General features: G+C 35.5%; 1 protein-coding gene across 2 annotated transcripts in view; it reads right to left on the bottom strand.

The window, feature by feature from the left end:
* Positions 1–4,390: 4,390 nt before the first annotated feature.
* CCDC141 (coiled-coil domain containing 141) overlaps positions 4,391–18,999 on the bottom strand; it is a 54,327-nt gene continuing 39,718 nt past the window's right edge. The window contains exons 22-29 of one of the 2 annotated variants that reach the window (XM_058028089.1): positions 18,551–18,649; positions 17,847–17,930; positions 14,184–15,070; positions 12,112–12,284; positions 6,160–6,314; positions 5,932–6,061; positions 5,684–5,849; positions 4,391–4,600 (exon numbers count right to left, since the gene is read on the bottom strand). In XM_058028089.1, coding sequence (XP_057884072.1) covers positions 4,546–4,600; positions 5,684–5,849; positions 5,932–6,061; positions 6,160–6,314; positions 12,112–12,284; positions 14,184–15,070; positions 17,847–17,930; positions 18,551–18,649 — 1,749 coding nt within the window. In that variant the 3' untranslated portion in view covers positions 4,391–4,545. The remainder of the gene's footprint in view (positions 4,601–5,683; positions 5,850–5,931; positions 6,062–6,159; positions 6,315–12,111; positions 12,285–14,183; positions 15,071–17,846; positions 17,931–18,550; positions 18,650–18,999) is intronic. The other variant, XM_058028090.1, reaches the window with a different exon arrangement.

The following is an 18,999-nucleotide window of genomic DNA, read 5'->3' as shown; positions in this document are numbered from 1 at the left end:
AACTTTTACAATTACTTCTAATAATCTGTTTCTATTCCAACAAAAGTTTATACGTTCTCAAATTTTTTGCTTTAAATACAGAAGTAAAATTTCAAAACAGTGGAATATTTATATTGTCCTCAAGGAAATATGAATTACTTATCCTGCATGCTTTCTGTCACATTGATATCACATGATTTCTGCATGTTTTGTATCACACACTGTACCCACAAGAAAAATCAGAAGGATGACTTCAGTCTTATTGTGTAGCTAAGACACTGCTGGTAAAAATGACATAATTTCTTTGTTCAAGCATCAAACAAAAATCAGATCCAGATAATGAAAAAGACTTTTTTGTCAGGAAGACTATTAAATTGGGCATAGTTATGAAAATTTCAATATCTGCTTTAGTCTGCTACTGCTTGAGGTATAAACTCCATATTGCCAATGTTTGGTACATATAGTAGATTGTAGGCCACCACACATTTATGGAGTAGCAGGTGATATTTAACACAGTGAAACACTGTGGTGTGGACACCTGCAATCTCGGTGTGAATCACTTTAATTATAACAATCCTAATGACTTGAGCCATGCAGCTGCTTTAATAAGGTCCACATGAAGATGCCTTGAAAGATGAAGACTCTAGTCAGAGTTTAAAGACAAAATAAATTCTTTCTTGAACACTTAAAATTTCAAAGTGCGACCTAAGGAAGTTTTTACTGTGCTAATTTAAGAGGAATTTCCTAATACTTTTTTTAAAAAATCACGATGTTTACCGTTCAGCTACTGCAGAGTACACTGGTGGTACAACACTAGCAGTTGCTCATTATTTGTCAAACACTGCTAGTGTTGTACCACCAGTGTACTCTGCAGTAGCTGCACATCCAATATAACATAAATCCTGCTTTCTTTCCTGGTCCCTTAGTCTATCTACAAATGCCAATTTGCAAACTGTGTAAAAAGACCCAAGTACCTTTCCCATTCCTTTCTCTCCTTCCATTTTTGCTGTCTCCCTTACTTCTCACTTCTGTTCCTTCCTATACAATAACTATTATATCTCCTTTCAATTACTATTTTCATTTTACTCCCTCCTCTGATCAACTATGCAAACCAAGAGAGTCATGAAATAGAACTTCACATAAAACTTCTCACTTAAAAAATGCTGCCCTATGTTCTTATAAAACCAAAAAAACAGAATCCCAAATATTTTGTATATTATATTCTTGTTTAATTGCCAGTTTTCCAAGTATACTTTGGAAAAAAATTACTTTCCCTTCTCCCTCCCACTTTCTTTAAGCTTAAAAATAACTAAAAAATTCTAAACTGTTAAACTACCAAATCATGACTTAAAATCAAATCACTTTTCCACCACCCTTATCAACTTCTCTTTCCCTGCTAATACTACAAACAGTACTTTGCAACAAAAACTTTAGAATCTTAAACACAGTCAATTAATTGAATTATATGCACAAGAATATCCACGTTTTTGTGCTGCAACTGGCTTTTGAAAGGCTGCTGCCTTTTCAGGTGCTTATCTGAGTCACTGCAAGTGAATATGCAAGATACCTCAACCTTTTTCAATGCAACTAAAACCTGCTTGCAAAAAATTTTTTTCTGAAGAAGGCACTTTCAGTTGCTTCCAAAATAGAAAACAAAATTAAGGCACTAAGTGAGTTTTGAAATTACTTTATCTGTTTCATATGGGAAGAACTTATTGGAAACTGTACATTACCAGGGTTCCTATTCATTAACTTCCTCTTAATAGGAGTCACTTATATAATCTCCTTTGAAATACCTAAGGAGATTTACAGAAGTCACTTTTGACAAGATTTCCTTGTGTATTATTTCTTCATGCATCATCCTTATACATTTACATACATGGAACAAGGAAGAAAGAGAAACATTTGCCTTCTCAGCGCTTCACTTTAGAGAGCAGGCTTTACTAACAAAACCTGCACCCAGAGTAAGGAACATACTGATTAAGTGTTCTATTTCCTTCCACAAAACAGTAATTAACATCATTGTACTGGGAACAAGTTCTATCTAACATTGAGACAGTCCTTAGCATTTAATAGATGCATATATTTCATCAATTTTGGAAACCTTTTAACAAATCTGTAGACATCTATGATTTGTAAAATGAAAAGAAACAAGCACACTTGCCATTTTTCACAATGGATCCATTCTCTGAGAACACTTGAAGCAATAGCTGTGTTACTCATTGGCCAAAGAAAGTTAATAGATCTTTATTTATTTATAAACACCACTTTCTACTATTTTGTAAGAAAATCATAAGTAAGAACAGATACACAGATTTCTGATTTGCCCCATGTATTATTTAAAGAAACATTGAAACTTTTTTTCCTGAGTTATGTTTTGTGAATCAACAGGAAAAGCCCCTAAATATTATTTTTTCTCCTAGTCTAACAATCGGGGAAAATCAAAAAGAACCCAAAACTTTAAATATGATGAGGATCCAAGATCAGAAAGAATTTAATTCTACACTTTCCTTTTTACAGAATGAATTTCTAAATAGGAAATCATATATGCCATGCAAAAAGGTTCCAGCTTTTAGAAAAGAACATTAATTTTAGGGGGTTTATAATCTGGGGGGAAGAAGGGGATGGACATCTGATATGTACTTTTTCAGTCCTCTGAATGTGAGTACAGTTAGAAACACAGTATTTTCTATGACATCTCTAAATCTAAATAACACATAACAAGCGGCTTAGTTGGGAAAGGTAATTGCATAGGATCCATAAGATGTTTGATACTTCTCTTCATTCCATTTTGGAAAAGCTTGTGAGATGTACAGAGTAAATATGCAGAGCAAGTAGCTCAGTCTGCAGCTACTATATTTATGTGCACATATACATAGCCTTGTGACTCTTCTGTGGGCAGAGTGCCACTGACTTTTCCATAACGTCAAGCGAGTGATTTATGTGATCAGGTGAAGACATGTACATGATATTTTTTTCCAGCTCATTTCCTCTCTGCCTGTACTTTAACTTGGAGATAAATTTAAGTTTCTGCTATCCAAGCTGCATCTTGATGGAGAAAAATATCTAATATCTTAATATTATGATTTAAGCAATTCTTAAAAATGTTATTTCGGTGCCAATTTTGCACAGATGACATCTACTTGGATGAAGCACAAAAATGCTGCACTGCTTAAATCCCTATCTGCTCCCAGTGAGAAGTGTGAGTGCATTGCAGTGGTATGCAAGACCAGAGCAGGTCTAATCAATGTGCATGTACAGAATGACAGAATGTTGGAAAACATGGAATTGCACAGTACATGTGGAATCCATGTGTGTCTGTGGTGTTGGCCAAGATGTTGGGAATACACTGAAGCAGAAGCCTGAGAAGTGTGAATCATTTCACAAAATTTTCAAAAGTAAGACTTTGAAAATCTGAATCAAATGGATCAAACTCAAGAACAGTTATTTGCAAAGGCAGCTGTTTCGTTTAGTGCTGTGGCAGCCAAACAGCCATCCAAAATGGAGCTTTTCCTGAACTACCTTTTTCAGTGCTACAGGTGGATGACACTACAGAAGTCCTTGTCTTTCTCTACAAGAAGCTTTGCAGTAAATTCGAAAACACACCTAAACTCTGAACACAAGAGATGGAGACAAAGCTAATGCTTTGTCATGCTAATGACTGGCCTACAATCCAAAAGACTCAATTCCAGTTCAGAGGTTTTTTAATACCTTGAATAGACGCTTAAGGAATTCTGTTATTGAAGAGTCCTTGGCTAAACTAAAAATGTGCTTTGAGGCTAGCACTAATATCACTTCACAGTCCTCTCCTTTGAGCTGCAATAGCAGGCACCAGCTGGAAATGGACTGCATTGTCTCACTAATCTAGTCCTGAAAGCAGAAACATTGCAGTGGAAGACTTGTCCATTATGCTGACTCAGAGACTTTCTCTTCCCTGAAGACATTCCTGCTCCTACTCAAGCATTAGACAAGATTTGCTAATATAAGTAACTACTCCTTTTGATGGCTGACCTCCAAAAAATGTCTCAAATGTGTTAGAAATATGACAATTAACACACTATTTAATAAACTGAACAATTTTGTAGTTATAATTTTTTTAAAAATCCTAATTCTCTATATTAGCTACTGGGAAGACCTATTAATGGAATTAATACCACTGATAAAATTTGTAGAAAAACACAATAGTGAGCACTAGTGAATCACCAAGGAGATCTGCAATTTTGAAGGAAAGTGTTTCTTTTCTCCATCATGCCCTTCTGTTAGATTTGTCCAACAATCCAGAGCAAACCCAAAAGAAATCATAAATCACAGTCTAATAAATGCTGTGCACAGGTGAATTTTAATAATGATTTATTTGTAAAGAAACAAAATACAATTTTGAATCTAGATAAATATTGGATAGCACCCAAAATTCATCTGCTCCTCACCCATGGCCAATACCTACTAATGGACACAGCAAACAACACAAACATGCTCAGGAATCAGGCATCTTGCAGTTCAGTCCATCTTCTGTACCACTGCATCAGGCAGAAGAATGGGATCATGTCTCAAACTGAAGTTAATTTCTTAAGGCCTTTCAAGTTCAAGATGCCCTCCTTGAAACCAGAGCTTCTCTTCAAACCTGTTGGAAAAAGGTCAGTTAATATTGCCCTTATTTTTAGACCACAGTCCTTTGTGGTCTTGTGAAAATAAAGTAATTACAGAGAGAAATAAACAGTAATTACAGAGAGAAAATAAAATATTCTAAATCTCATCTTACTGACCAGAAGACACTAGCTATAAACAAAAGAATATAAGAGAAAAAATTTGGATAAATCTAAACTTTCCATGCAGTCTAGATGTTTTAATCATACTTCTGTATGTAACTTATGCAAAATTATGATGATCTTGCATGTCATTTTTTACTAAGGAATAGCTGCCATAGCACAGCAATATGGAAAAAAACCCTGAACAAAATATGTAGGATTAATGCTTTGTCAGCTGGCCATGAAGTATAGTGTACAGGCAGCTCACAAGGAAAAGGACAAAGCTTTTGAATCAACACATGCAAAAACTTTCCTTTATGTTTACAAGTTGTATTACGTTTAGATAGATAAACCTCAGAAATTTAAAGGCAAAAATGCTCTTTCTTTTTTATCAGAGCCTAAATTCCTGAGATGAGATTTAATCCTGTACTGAAAGTCACAGGGATTAGTGACTTCATGTATCTCATTTATTTAATCTGAAATTGCCCAATGGGAAGGATTGTTATTTTTAATCAATTAATGAACAATGACAATTCCTGTCTTATTGGGCTTGCTACTTATGCTTCAGAATAAGACTTGCCTAGTAGAAAACCTCACTTATATATTCTGTGAATGAAGCTTAATGTAGGTCCATCAATTTGCACTTCTGTAATACTTTGTGTTTTAAACTCTTCAATCTTATATTAATATTTAGATTATGACTAGATTTCAAAAAATATTTTACTAAACATAAATACCTTGCACAGCCTCAATTTTCTAATGTATTACTAGATCTTTGATCTAAAAATTTCATATCTTTGGATGAAGAATTAAGTGAAAAAAGGAGTCACATATTATGCACATTACATATATTGCCCTGAAATTCATAGATTAGGAAGAGTGTTTGATGCTTGGTAAATTAAGGTCCTTACAGTTGCTGCAGTAGTACAAGTTGCAGCATGGAGTAAGATGCAGGTTACCTTACTGGAGTACAACTAGCCACTGGCCTTCCTTCTCCCTCCCATGGTGTGTCCTGGGCTTGAACTAGCTCTGTTGTGGTGACATTCACTTCTTCTGAAAAGCACCTATCTTCACATTCTGGTTTAGCCTGAGTTACACTGGAAGTGCTGGGGGGTTTATTTTTCTCTGAAACAAAACATGTACATTAGTTGCTCATGTAACAAGGCAAGAGGGTGCCAAAAAGCATGCAGCTGGCAGGACGAGTCACCTATCACTGTCACAAAAGCAGAACAGTGTGCCTTTCCAATTTCGTTGGTGGCAGCACAGATGTATTTCCCACTATCAGCAAGGACTACATTTCTTTTTAAAAGGTAATAGATATCTCCTAATTTCTCAATCTGTAAAACAAGAGAATACACATAGGGGATAATTAGTACCACAAAGCAATATAAATTACCTTTCTCCCAAGAAAAAATTCAAGAACATTAAAACATACACTGATATCTCCAGATACCACTTGGATGCCATCCTTTGTCCAGCAGACATGAGGTTTGGGCTTTCCATGTATAGTGCAATGCAGGATTAAATCTTCTCCTTCATGCAGAGTTCTGTGTCCAAACTTTTGTACAAAGTTTGGCTGTTCTCCTTGTACTGAAAAAAAAAGATCAAATCAATATTCACTGTGTTTTAAGAGACATAATTAAAACAACAGAAGCAAATAATCTGTTCTGGTAAAGTTTATCACATTGACAGACAAAGAGTGCCTTTACTGATGTGTGGAACTCAGGTTAACTTGTTTGCAAGACAGTTGGCAAACATCATTTATCTATCTAATGTAACATTTGTTAAAAAACATGGATATTAAGCACCCAAGAATTTAATGCATCAGCATAGTAGCATTAGTTCCATGGAAGTGGTAAAGAATCATGTTATTTGATAAGATATTAGGCAAATCTGTGTGAATTATTGTTTCAGTGAAGACAGAACATTAATTATTCCACACAAATTTAAAGTGATAAAGTCATGAGAGCAAATTTTATAATTTAGTGCATTATTGTACATCACAATTTCTTCACTTCCCCCCATCCATTATTTTAGTTAAAAAAAAAAGTTATTGAAAAGATTTTAAAAATTGATATTTGCAGCTAATGAAGGGCAGAATGATGCCTCTCTGCTACTTTGACCACGTCATTATTTTGGCCATCATTAATATTGATACCATGTGCTACCACATCAACCAGTACAAGTTTGGTTCAGATGAAGGATGGGCAAGTAATTGCTTTTCTATTGCAATATCCAAAGCACATGAGATTGATTTTGTGCCAGCCTCATGCCAACTGAGGAAGGACAGATGACACCTGAACCTCTACAAGGACTGATCAATACAAATTAACCCATCAAAATGGAAGAAATTTTTATCATCAGCATCAGTTTGTACTGAATTAAAGCATTGCTTTCTGTGACTTGTAACTTAATGAGCTGTAAATCTAGATTTATTGAATCTTTGTATTACCACCTGAGGTTCCACTTATATTCCACCTACAAGGCTACAGTAAAAAGAGAAGACAAGCTTAGAATTGACTAAGTATTCTTGACACAAGGAATGTAAAGCAATGTAAAGAGGATGTTAACAAAAGAAGTCACAAAGACATCCTACAAAAAAAAAATCTTTTTGCATCTCTATCACATAAAGAATGTGTCCTTCTTCCTCTTTAATATAAATTGTACTACATTTACAAAATATTTGACAAAAATTATCACTGGCCTTCTCTGAAATAGAAAGGTACTGAAATGTGTGTTAAATGACAGAGTTTGAAACTGCCATGCTGCAATTACTCTACTGTTTAAGAACAAAAATTTTTTCTTTATGCTATTAAGAAACAAAATCAGCTTATCTCACACAGGTGCCCATCAGCTTCTAAACCCAAATATATTGAGCCAAAGGCTACTATTGCCAAGTGTGGGTCTGCTGGCATCATGAGGCAGACATTTTGACCACTGTATTAATAAATTCACTTCTTAGGTGAGCTCTTAGTTGCAATAAGCTTTCAAGCTTAGCTGCTTTTTTATTTTTTTAGGTACTGCAGGACTGAGGCACCAATGCAACGCAGAAGAATGTAAATTTTACTCTCCCATATTTGTGCTAACCTTGTGTGACCTCTGTATTAGCCAGCCAGAGCAGCTCAAACAACTCAGTTCTTAGCTGTTGAAGGTTAGCATGTGCAAGCTGCACCTACATTGCATTGCATGCATCTGAAGCCCAGAAATTTGAGATCTTCAGCTTCACTTCAAGCAAGAGAACCAAGTTTACATCCCTGCCTACTCTTTGCAGGCAGTTAGCAATAGGTCACAAATAGAATATGATTGGCTTGTATTCCAGCAGAAAACATTAAGTGGGCTTCAGCCACTCCTCGGGATAATTTTGGCTGGATTCCATTACTTGTGCAGTTTGAATTACCTTGTTTAGTCATGTTGCATCTCATACCAGAATGATTTTTACCATTAAAAAAAAGAAAAAATCTTAGTGGAAAGATGACAGTAATCATCATCAGACCACGTCTTGACTTTATATCAGTAAGGCAGCAGAACATAAAAACTGAAATGTTCAGTTTCTAGAGAGCAAAGGGGAAAGTATGTGCAAATAAAACCATGAAGTGACAACTCCTACAACTTTTTCAGGCATAGGCTTTACCTCAACAAAGTCTGCTGTAAAAGAAGATTTTGACAGCAACTTTCAAAATAGAATAGATGGTTATATTTCACCAGTGGTTTTCCTGTGATATCATAACAAAAACTCAGAAGAAAATTTGTTAGTTGCAAATTATTTCTTGGCTGGACATCCCATAGTGTCCACATCCGCAAGGGTTAGAAAGAACAGATCTGTTCCTTCATTGTGGGAAAAAATAATCAGGTAGCCAATGGTACTGAAATACCATCCTTACAGGTTCAGGCAATAATTTTGTCAACTATTAAATATTCCATGAGTTATCTGTAGGGACCAGTAGAGTTATGCTGCAAACTGGTGAATAAGCACAGAAAAATCATCAACCTGGAGGAATGCAAAAATTGCAGGGGAAAAGTCCACCTTCATCTGTCTATTACAGAGCCTTCACCCCTGCCTGAAGTCTCTCACACACACAGGTGTGCAGGTCAATCCAAATTGGTTTTAACAGCCAGTTTTTAAATTAAATTGCTTCACAGTTATTCTCAATCTATTTATTCTAGGCATGTAATTTCCAGTCTCTGGTGTCTTGAAATGTGATATTAACAATTTTATGAACTTCTCCTGTCTTCCCTGTGAATTTATGCTAGCCAAATTCCCACCATGCTGCTTAGAGACTTTGGATTTGCTCAGCATTACTCTAAATCAACAGTGCACTTTATTGTTTTGAGATTTTGTCTCAGTTAAGCTCCTAACACAAACAGAAGGATCCCTTTATTAGGAATATTAAGCAGGTCTCATGACCCAATTGAGCTGAAATATCCATTATCCCAGAGCTCCAGTCTCCTTGAATATCATGTGTAATCTCTTTAAAATCTTGGCAGTAATTTTTCAAGACACTTCCTCTAGACCACAGACAATAATACCCACACAAAAATGATCCCTTTACCCAAGAAAAGTCTCCAGAGAAAGGTGCAGAAGTAAGCATACCTCACCAGTCATTTGAGAGGAACTCACCTTCTCCACTGCAGCTCCAGCCACATCTGATCCAATCTGGGTAATGACTCATCCTCCCTCTGCCTACTGACTCAAACCTGCGACCTCACACAGGCTGCTCCTCTTGAAAAATTAAAATAATTAATTCCTTTCCCACTCCAAATTTAGGTACCTTGTGTAAACACCCCTTCACACAACTCCATGTCTTGTAGTCAGGCAGTATCTTTCACCTTTTCTTAAAGGATGTCTTCATATGTGGAAGGAGGAAGGGAGTGTAGGTTGGTTATGTGCCTAATGTCATTCTTCTAAGGATGGTGGGGCTGAGGCTTAAATCTTCTCTATAAGGGAGCCATTGGGAAGATGTAAACATTTTGGGATCTTGATGTAACTATAGGCTCAAAACTGTGACTGCAATGAGGGGAAGTCAGTGTTGTGAACCATGAAAGAACCAGAACCATACAAAACACCCAGATGTATTCCCTGCTCTGCAGAATGGTTAAAAGAAGGAAGAGATAAAGCATGCATAGTATAAACTATTAAAAAACCAATGAGAGTGGGAAGCATTATGTTAAGATTATTGCTGCAATAATCTTAGAAGAATGAGTGGTTTTTTCCTTCAAAGAAATACTAGTGCATCATGAGACTACATCACTGTCACTCTTTTTTTTTTTTCCTTTTTTTTTTTTTATATTATCTAACCAGAACACAGCTGGAATTTTCCAGTAATTTTTTTAAGGACTCATTTGAGTCCTTAAATAAAGGGTATTTAAATCCAGACTGCCAGCACAGCAGTAACCAGTGTTGATTATGTCTTTGTTTACAAAGCAGAACATTAAAACCATGAGATTTTCAGAGTCCTGCTGTGAATCCAGTATCTCTAATCACTCTTTTTGAAATCTTGTTTCTTGCAGCAATTAAAATTGTGGCTGATATCCACCCATTAAAAACTGTGCATTTAAAGCTATTCCTGATGGAAAGTAGATGCAATACCACACTCACAAAATCAACTTTTGTTTACCTAAAATTCACAGAAATGGTTAAATTCTCAGAGGAAATTTTTAACAAACAAACAAGCAAACAAACAAAGCTATTATATACTTCTACAATGATTTATTAAGATCTAAATTTTCATTATTGTGAAATGTAAAATACAGTGCAGGAAAACAGGTGAAATTTATACCTGAGAAAATTCTTGTGAATCTACATTTTTGGGAGATGACTGAACTTAGGAAGTGGTTCATTAAGGGCAATACCAAGTTAGTTAGAACTTACTGTATTCCCTCATCTGTTCATCACTTCCTCCTCCTGCTCCCTCTCCTTGCTGTGAGGTTATATCATGAGAACTTCTCCTTTTTCAAAGTTACAGGAATTTTTTAAACGTTGCAGTCACTAGGCCAAAATATCTGACCCTCGGCAATTACAATATATATTCTTTTCACAGGAAGCTACACAGTAAAAGGTTCACTTCATTCCAGCAAATTATGCAAGAGAAAGCAAATATTTAATCTTTAAACATTTTCCATAGCAATTCAATTTTAATTGTAACATGAAAGCTGGTAATCAAAAGAGGCAGGAAAAAAATCATATAGCTGTTTGTCAACTCTTTTTACTGCATAAATACAACAAATACTGAGGCTGAAGAATGACATTATATTTGAGGATATATAAATTAAGTCTTCCACTGGCACAATTACATTACTGTTATGTAATAGTTAAAAAATTAGAACTTTAATAAAAAAATATATTTGTGGTTGTCCTTGTCAAGAAGGAAACACAAACTTTATTACTGTTTTAAGTTAAAGGATAATTCTGCTTGACTGATTTTTTTTTTAATTTGAATACACTTTTGGATAGTTCTCCAATTTGGTTGATTCTGTTTGAAATCGGTGTGTTAAAAATTTTAAATGAGTGCTAATGCTCGCTTCATAAATTATTAACTTTCTTGTCTTATACAAACAATTTAGAGGATTATTAGAAATATTTGTATCTCTAACTTTGTAAGAAGGCAGAGAAAGTATCACAGACATCTGTTCAAGCAGAGTGGAATGTTTCATTTGTAAACATTTATTCCATTGTGTGCTAGATGCCACTTACACAAATCCTGATGGTTCTGGGTCAGTTCTGTAGCACAACTCTATTGGAACTCTATTGGAACTACTGCAGCTTTCCTTTGTGGAGACTCTATGCTGGGCTGAGACAGATCTAAATCTGATCTATGTTAGTTCAATCATGAATGGTACCATACCTTTACTTAAAAGCTTTGTTCTAAAAATATTTTTTGTAAGCATACAAGCAAGCATGTGGGTGGAAAAAATACATTCTATGTTTAAAAATTTCCAACACTTTTCACATCCCATCCCAAGAGAAGACATATCCCAAAATATACAACAATCTGAGCACTCTACCTGGCTCTATACTGACATTTAAAACCTACAACCATTAAAACTGTTTCCAATGCTTTGTAATGCCTACAGTTTTAGAAAGCAAAACTCAGCCTCAGATTCTAGAAAAATCATCATAAAGTTTTTATCTCAACATCACTATGAGAAGGTAGAATAAACGCAGAATACTGGTAATAAAGAAACAAGCAATATATCCATTTTGCCATAAAAAGTGGTTTGGTACATATTGTGAAAATGCAGTGTAAGAAAATAAATTCAACATGTGATAATTAAGTCCGGTGCAGTCAATATTGTACTTATTTTGTGAATAGCCAGTACATTAGTGATACACTAATATAGATGACACACAGCATTATCCAGCTTATTCTTGCAATAGGTGGCCTGTTACCTTGCACGTGAAGAATGGCACTTGAGGAGGTAGTGCCGTTCAAATTTTTAGCCCGAGCAACATAGAGGCCAGCATCTTTATCACACACCTTCTGAATGAACAAAGTATGCTTTGTCTCCTTTTGTAAAAGCTTTAAGTGCTCATCTGCAGTCAGTTTCTGGCCCTTCTTGTACCTGAAGCAGAGAGTCAGTTTGCAAGTCAGAGTTTTATCACTGCATGCCACACAGAACTTTGCAAATTCAGACAATCTCTGTCACACTACAGCAGCAGCAAGAGACAGAGAACTGCTGTAATCTCATTTCTCAGTTTTAAACTTACTCTGTCAATATGCATGAACAGTTAAACAATGCAAATTACTGGATAATACATTCTTAAGAGTATTATAAAAATTTGGTTCTGAAAATGGTTTTCAATAGACAAGTTACAAGTCTCTCACTGCAGTGTCAGTGAGGTAACAAGGGCCTGGGCCCTTGATTTTGCACTGAGACATTTTTGCCAATAGGTCCCAAGTCAGTCCACATCCAACTCATAAATAGGCTCTAAAGGATCAACAAACAAACTTTCTAAACTTGTATCCTCACCAAGAACTTGTCTCCATCCCAGCCCACTTAACATTTACCTAGCTCACATCAACAAACAGGATAGAACAATGCATCAAGAGTTACTTCAGCAAACTGGTGCCATATTCTAACACTTAAGGATCTATCAGAGTGCATTGGTATTGGCACCTGATTTAAAAATGGAATTTAGAGAAAATTCTGGCTCTACTTGCACCATGATGTTTCAGCATAGGCTACATTTAACCCAACACAAACATGAAAATATTTTTCCACGTGCATATCCAAAGAAATTTCTATACCAGTACAAAATACATGTTATTGGTAATTTTTAAATTTAAAACATTTTTTCCCATTTTCATGAATTTCTAACTTGCAAAATTAATCCAATTGAATATTATCTTTTTGAAAGAAAATCTGTCAATAGTGTATATATTTTTGTGCTAAATTAATGCTTTCTTACAGTAAAATAAATACCTTGTTTCACCAATAATACTCCTCAGTCTGTACAATAATGGTATTTAAAACAAGGTAACTTTATTGATACCAACAGATTATAGCACCAAGGTTGCAGTGTCCAGTATTCTTCTCAGTGCACCAAAAAAATTTCAGTGTAACAAAAACATACAGTTTAATTCTTTAAATGTGTAAAAATAATATTAACATCAATTTTTTCCAGTAAGAGGCATATTTAGTTTTAATCATTAAAAGAAAGGCCTCCTTTTAGAAAGACGAACGGAATAAGTGGAGAAAAGACAAATGAGGTAAAATTGGAGGAATACATGACATAACATCTAGAACTATGACAAAAAATCTTGAAATCCTGCCCCCTTTCAGTCCCTGTTCCCTTTGTCAGGGAATTTTTAGAGTTCAGATGTTTATATTGCATCATCTATATTTCTCACAAATCCAATAATAAAGTAATCTAAGTAGATACATAGCAATTAAGAGAGAGATAGACCATGCACACCAATATATGATATAAAAGTGATTCTCTAAGTGTAGATATTTAGGTGGTGTTTTTTAACATGTAACCTTAGTTTTGATATCTGACTTTCACATACATGTAAATGTGTTCCCATCTACATAGTGACTATATAAATATTTCAGTGTGTATGCAATGTATGTGTCTGTCCATACGTAGTGCCCAGAGCCTGGGAAAATGCAGGTAAGTTTATTTATAGTAAATCTGAACTTTGCAATTGTTTTAAGAAAGCATTGAACAAGTAGAATGCCATATTCCAGAATAGGAAAACTGTATGATGATTTTGCTTGAAAACATTGGATATGTTTGCAGCATGTTGATACTCTCATTCCTAAAATATGGTACAGAGAGATTATTTCAAGTTGGTTAATTGTTGAAAACAATTCTGAAGGTGGAAATCATGCAGAAGTGTGGAGTAGAAAGGATACAAGCCATTTATTCTAGCCTACAGATTAACTGATTTGGTTATGAAAGGTTTGGGGTGGCTCACTACTAGGTCTATTTACTGCTTCTCATTGCAAGCTACCCACCATGTCAGTGTAGGCTCTGGGAATCCCGTTACTTCTACTTCCAAAGTTACCGGAGAACCTTCCATGACGGTTTTGTTAGACAGAAGCTGGGAGAAGTTAGGCGCCTGTCCAGTTAGGCTGGCCATGCTGTTCTTTTCTGAAGAACTTTTAATCTCTTCTCGGGTAACCATCTGCCTCTGACAGCTTCTGGTGGCGTCTGATTGGAACACGAAACCTGAGAATGCATCGGGCAAAGCATGCAGCCTGTCCTGGGGTTTAGTACAGTTATTCAAGGCATGCAATTTTTCTTGCGTTTCTGCCATGCTTTCATGAAGTTCAAGGTGTTGTAAATGTGTTTTGCATGTTTCACTCAGCATGCTGTCTACTGGTTTGGCTTTTATAGGGCAGGAAGCAGTGCTAGTTTCAGATATTCCTTGTGAGCTACAAGTCAAAGGAGATTCTGCTCTGACTTTTGGACCAGAATGTGATAAAGAGATAGAAAACTTTTGAAAGTGATCTGATGGGCTTTCCATTCTATTATTTGTGGCATCAGCAAAAGCAAAATTTGTTAAGAGGTCAGGTGCTTCCATCAGTTTTACCGTTCTAGTGGTTTTCTGCAAGCTATAGGAACTGACATGCAGACTATGAGAACTACAACAGAACTGCTCTTCTAGCTCTGTTTCAGAATGTAAGAGGTTGGATTCTGGTGTCTCAGAAAGCGGTGGCAAAGAGATATCATCGGGTGATATACACTCATATTCATCTCCAGAGGGTGCTTCTTCTGCCAGGAATTCAGTCTGTAAACCATCCTCTCTGGCTGAGGATGACAGCTCTGTATCCTGTGAAACAAGATCCTCACCAGCTGGACAGATAACTGAAATATCAGCCAATATATTCCTCTCCTTGAACTGGGAGGGGAAAGAAGAGAAAGGAGAGAAGAGAAAGGAAAACAAAGAAAGAGTTATCATTCAATACATCCCCTTGTCATGCAAAATCTAACAACAATATTCTAATTAGGCTTGATGTATTCTGAGAGGCAGAAAGAAATGGGGCAAAAAACAATCAGAAAATGTTGCAGCAGCTTATTGCAATTTAAAACTGCTCAAATAGATTCTAGAAAATATTATTATAACTATGTATAAGTATTTATTATAACAGTAACAATAAAACAGAAAGTACCTTTCCATAAACAAAGGGCAACCTGTGGATTTCCTGTAGCTTCTGTTTATATGAGCATTTGCAAGGGAAAGGTGGTGGAGGAGGAGGAGTAGGTCGCCTAATTGCATTTAAAGGGGACACAGATATTTAGCAATGAAAATATATTAACAGCCAAGTTGCTGGACTGGTTAAATAATAAAGCTAGCACCTTTATAATATTTTCCAAGCATTTAATATTTCCTCCTCCTTTTTTTTCTTTTTTGGTTTTTTTTTTTACTTGCCAGCTGTTAAAAGATCCTCCCAAATATTAAAAGAAAAGCAATGTAAAAATTATGTTAACTTGGATCCAGGAAAAAATAATCCCTCTCATCATGTTTCAAAGAGAATTGGGTGAGGCATAAGTGCATTAATTTTAATCACAAAGCATCAAAGTCATCTGCTTTGTTAATTACATCTCTGCCTCTTGATTTTTGTGTGAATGTAATCACATATTCAGATTGATTTCATTTGTGCAAAGGCTATCAGCACAGTTGTGCATAATGTTTCCTTAAGCTACTCTCTCATTGCTGAGTTCTATACACAAATATGTAATCTACTAAGCAGTGTTTCTATCACCTATAAACTGCCCACTCAAATAAATTGGGTGGTACACTGAATTTCATTGCTTTCCAAAACAGGTCTCTTTAGCAGTATCCAGTACAAGAGTGTGATGGCATATTTGTTTTGGTTTTCTTTTTCCTCTACTGCTCAAACAATCTAACAATTAGCAAAAACATTTTTAAAACGCCCAGAAATAATAGAATCTCATATGTACCTTGGTTCTTTAGACATGTTAGTTTTAATACAGATGCTTTCCCAAGTTATTACCTTTCTTATTTCAAAACAATGTGATTCATGCCAGACCTACAAAAAATGACTGGAAGCAGGTTAGGATTTTACTGTGTCTATTTTACTAAACAATTCAATTCAGATGTAAGAAGTAGTTTATGTTTTTCTATAAAAATGTTTCCCACAAGCATCCCCTGATGAACTCTGACCCTTGAAGAGATGGAAGAAGAATAACACTGGGGAAAAAGCAATGGAAAAGAATGACAGGTGAGCTGTGAGTGAGCAAGCTGCCAGATAGGCTTTGGCAGCATGGCACCAAAAAGGCAGGAGGATCAATGTGCCATGAGAAGGCCTAGCACACTTTTAAGAGGGTTGTATTTGAAGCAAATTAATACTGGGAAAGCAGCTTGCAGAAGTACAGACAAAATTAGAGATTGCTGGCCTGCTATTCGAGGCTCTAGTGAGATGAACCTGCCACTTCTTTAAGTGAAGTATGGAGTGATGAAAAGGGTAGAGGCATCATAGCTGCCACAATCCTCATATGATATTTGCTGTTTTGCATACCCTTGCCTTCTCTCCTTGGCAGCTGAGACTCAGTCTGATGAGGACTGACAAAACTGTGGCTTAGCAAAATAGAGCAATGGACACCTGCTGAAGAGATTCTCCTGAGGGACGCTCTTTGGAGCAGTCACAAAATTTGGAGTGAGATCTGGGCTCTGAGTCAATGCTGCAGCTCCCACTGACTTGGAATGGAGGTAAGAAAATTAATTAGGTTTAATTTTGGCTCATCAGCAGGTTACAGGGCATTTTGTATTGAACTGAAGGGAGTGATATTAGTTGAATTTCTACAAAGCATCATTGTTTAATATCTTGCAGTATTTTTCTATGTTAGCAGTTTGCAAAATGGAATTTTTAGATCTCTAAATCTGTGTACCAATGGATCCTACCTTTCTAAGGACTTAAACCCACTCCAAATTATCAGACTATTTAACATAGGAAATTATTTACATTTACATCCAGGATCCCAAGCCTCCAAAATATCCTTTAAGCTACTTAATTTCATAAAACATAGATCTGGCTTTGCTTTGCCTGTGTTTCTAAGATTTCATTTATTCACTGATTATTTGGAAACTTTAATATTCTTTTATTGTATATACATAAATAAAAGATGTTTGTCTGTTTGGATTTTTATCATTCTAAATGCATACTCAGTCTTGTCTTATGTTTTGTGAATTGTCCTCAACATGGATGCAATCCCTACTTTGAATTATTTATGATCTCTGATGCAGAGAATCTTGGCAACTGAAATCCAATTTAAGTGTTTAGAGATGAAGATAAAGATGATTATTTGATGGTGAGTTCTGTTATTTCTTCTATAGTGTTATACCAATATTACAGCAAATTATATTTGACGTGATGTCCTACTGAACTACTGACAGCTGCAGTTGTGTTCCATCATTGTTTCTCTGTTTCCTGTTATTCACAGGATACAATTTGATTCAGTTTTTAAACTGAATCAATGTGCTTGTTTTCTCAGGTTTTTGGTACTACTGTAAATGAGAATATAATCAAAACTTACCATTATAACAATAGTCCTCACTTTTGATACACAACAAATTAAAGAGTAGAACTCCCTTGAAAGCACACAATGATGCCCATCAATCTGATTAAATGTAAATTAATGTGAAAAACACATACTTGTTTAGTGCCTGTAGGAGACAGAGTATTGCCTCTCTTCTCACCAATGCTTTCTGAATTTGCAAGCAATTCACCTGGTGCCATCTGAAAGAAAAATGTTTTTAAATCCCACTTTTTTCCCAATAAAGACTTCAATAATTTAGCAAATAATCATCATCTGCACAATTATTTAGTTCAAATTCTGAGCTATGTTTCTCTCATAGAATATTACTTATAAACCAAAAATTTTCCTAACTTGTATCTAGGCATCATAAGAAATCTAGGGCTCTAGGAATACTATCAGCAGTCTCCACTATTACTTCTTATATTCCCTTAAGTTTTATTTTTAAAAGAGAGAGTTCAAGCAGGAGTTCTCTTTTTCAAGAAGGAAGAATGGTCACAAAGAGGACCTCTACATTAAGAATACTGTGGCAATAGGACCAAAGGAAAATTGATAAAAGATTACAAAAGAAATAGTGCTTAGAAAAGAAAAGGATATATACAAGCATGTAAAAAATGCTAAAAAATAAAAATTCATAGGGGAGAATATGTGGATAGAAGGGAAAGGGGTAACTGAAAATAACTGAAAACCAATTGACCAAGACTACACCGATAACCCCTGTCCAAATGGAGGCTTTAAGACTGAAAAACAAGAATCTTTCTAGCAATGCACAGAGCCTTTTAAGAAAGAGTTCTAGTTATTAAAAAAAAAAAATTGAACTAACCTGCTGCTTTTGCTCCACTTCTTTAACAGTCTCACATGTTTCTTGACCATTTCTTTCTTCTTTTTTAACAGGAATCAACTCTTCAGAGAAGTCAACTTTCTGTCATGTGAAGAGAAAATTAAGTAAGTTTATGCAATAAAAAGTAGGAAATGTTAGCTCTACACTGATTTATGCTCTGTACAACAGAGAAAACACCAAAGTGAAACTCTGTCATCAGCACAGGTGTAAATTGCTTATGGCAAAAAAATTGCAGTAAAACCCAATTAATTCATTCTTGGACAAGCAATGACAGCATTTTTTGAATCTGACAGGATCTTTTCTGAGGCAGGGAAACTATAGCAGACTATAATTCTTCAGTATGTAAGACTGAAGAATTCCAGCAGCTAATCAAGAATCTGAGGAATATGAACCAATTTATACAGAGGCTCAGTAAGGGGGAATAAAGGATT

The sequence above is a fragment of the Melospiza georgiana genome, chromosome 7 (genome assembly GCF_028018845.1).
Source record: "Melospiza georgiana isolate bMelGeo1 chromosome 7, bMelGeo1.pri, whole genome shotgun sequence".
In the NCBI taxonomy this organism is placed as follows: Eukaryota; Metazoa; Chordata; class Aves; order Passeriformes; family Passerellidae; genus Melospiza; species Melospiza georgiana.
This window is presented reverse-complemented; position numbering and strand designations above follow the sequence as displayed.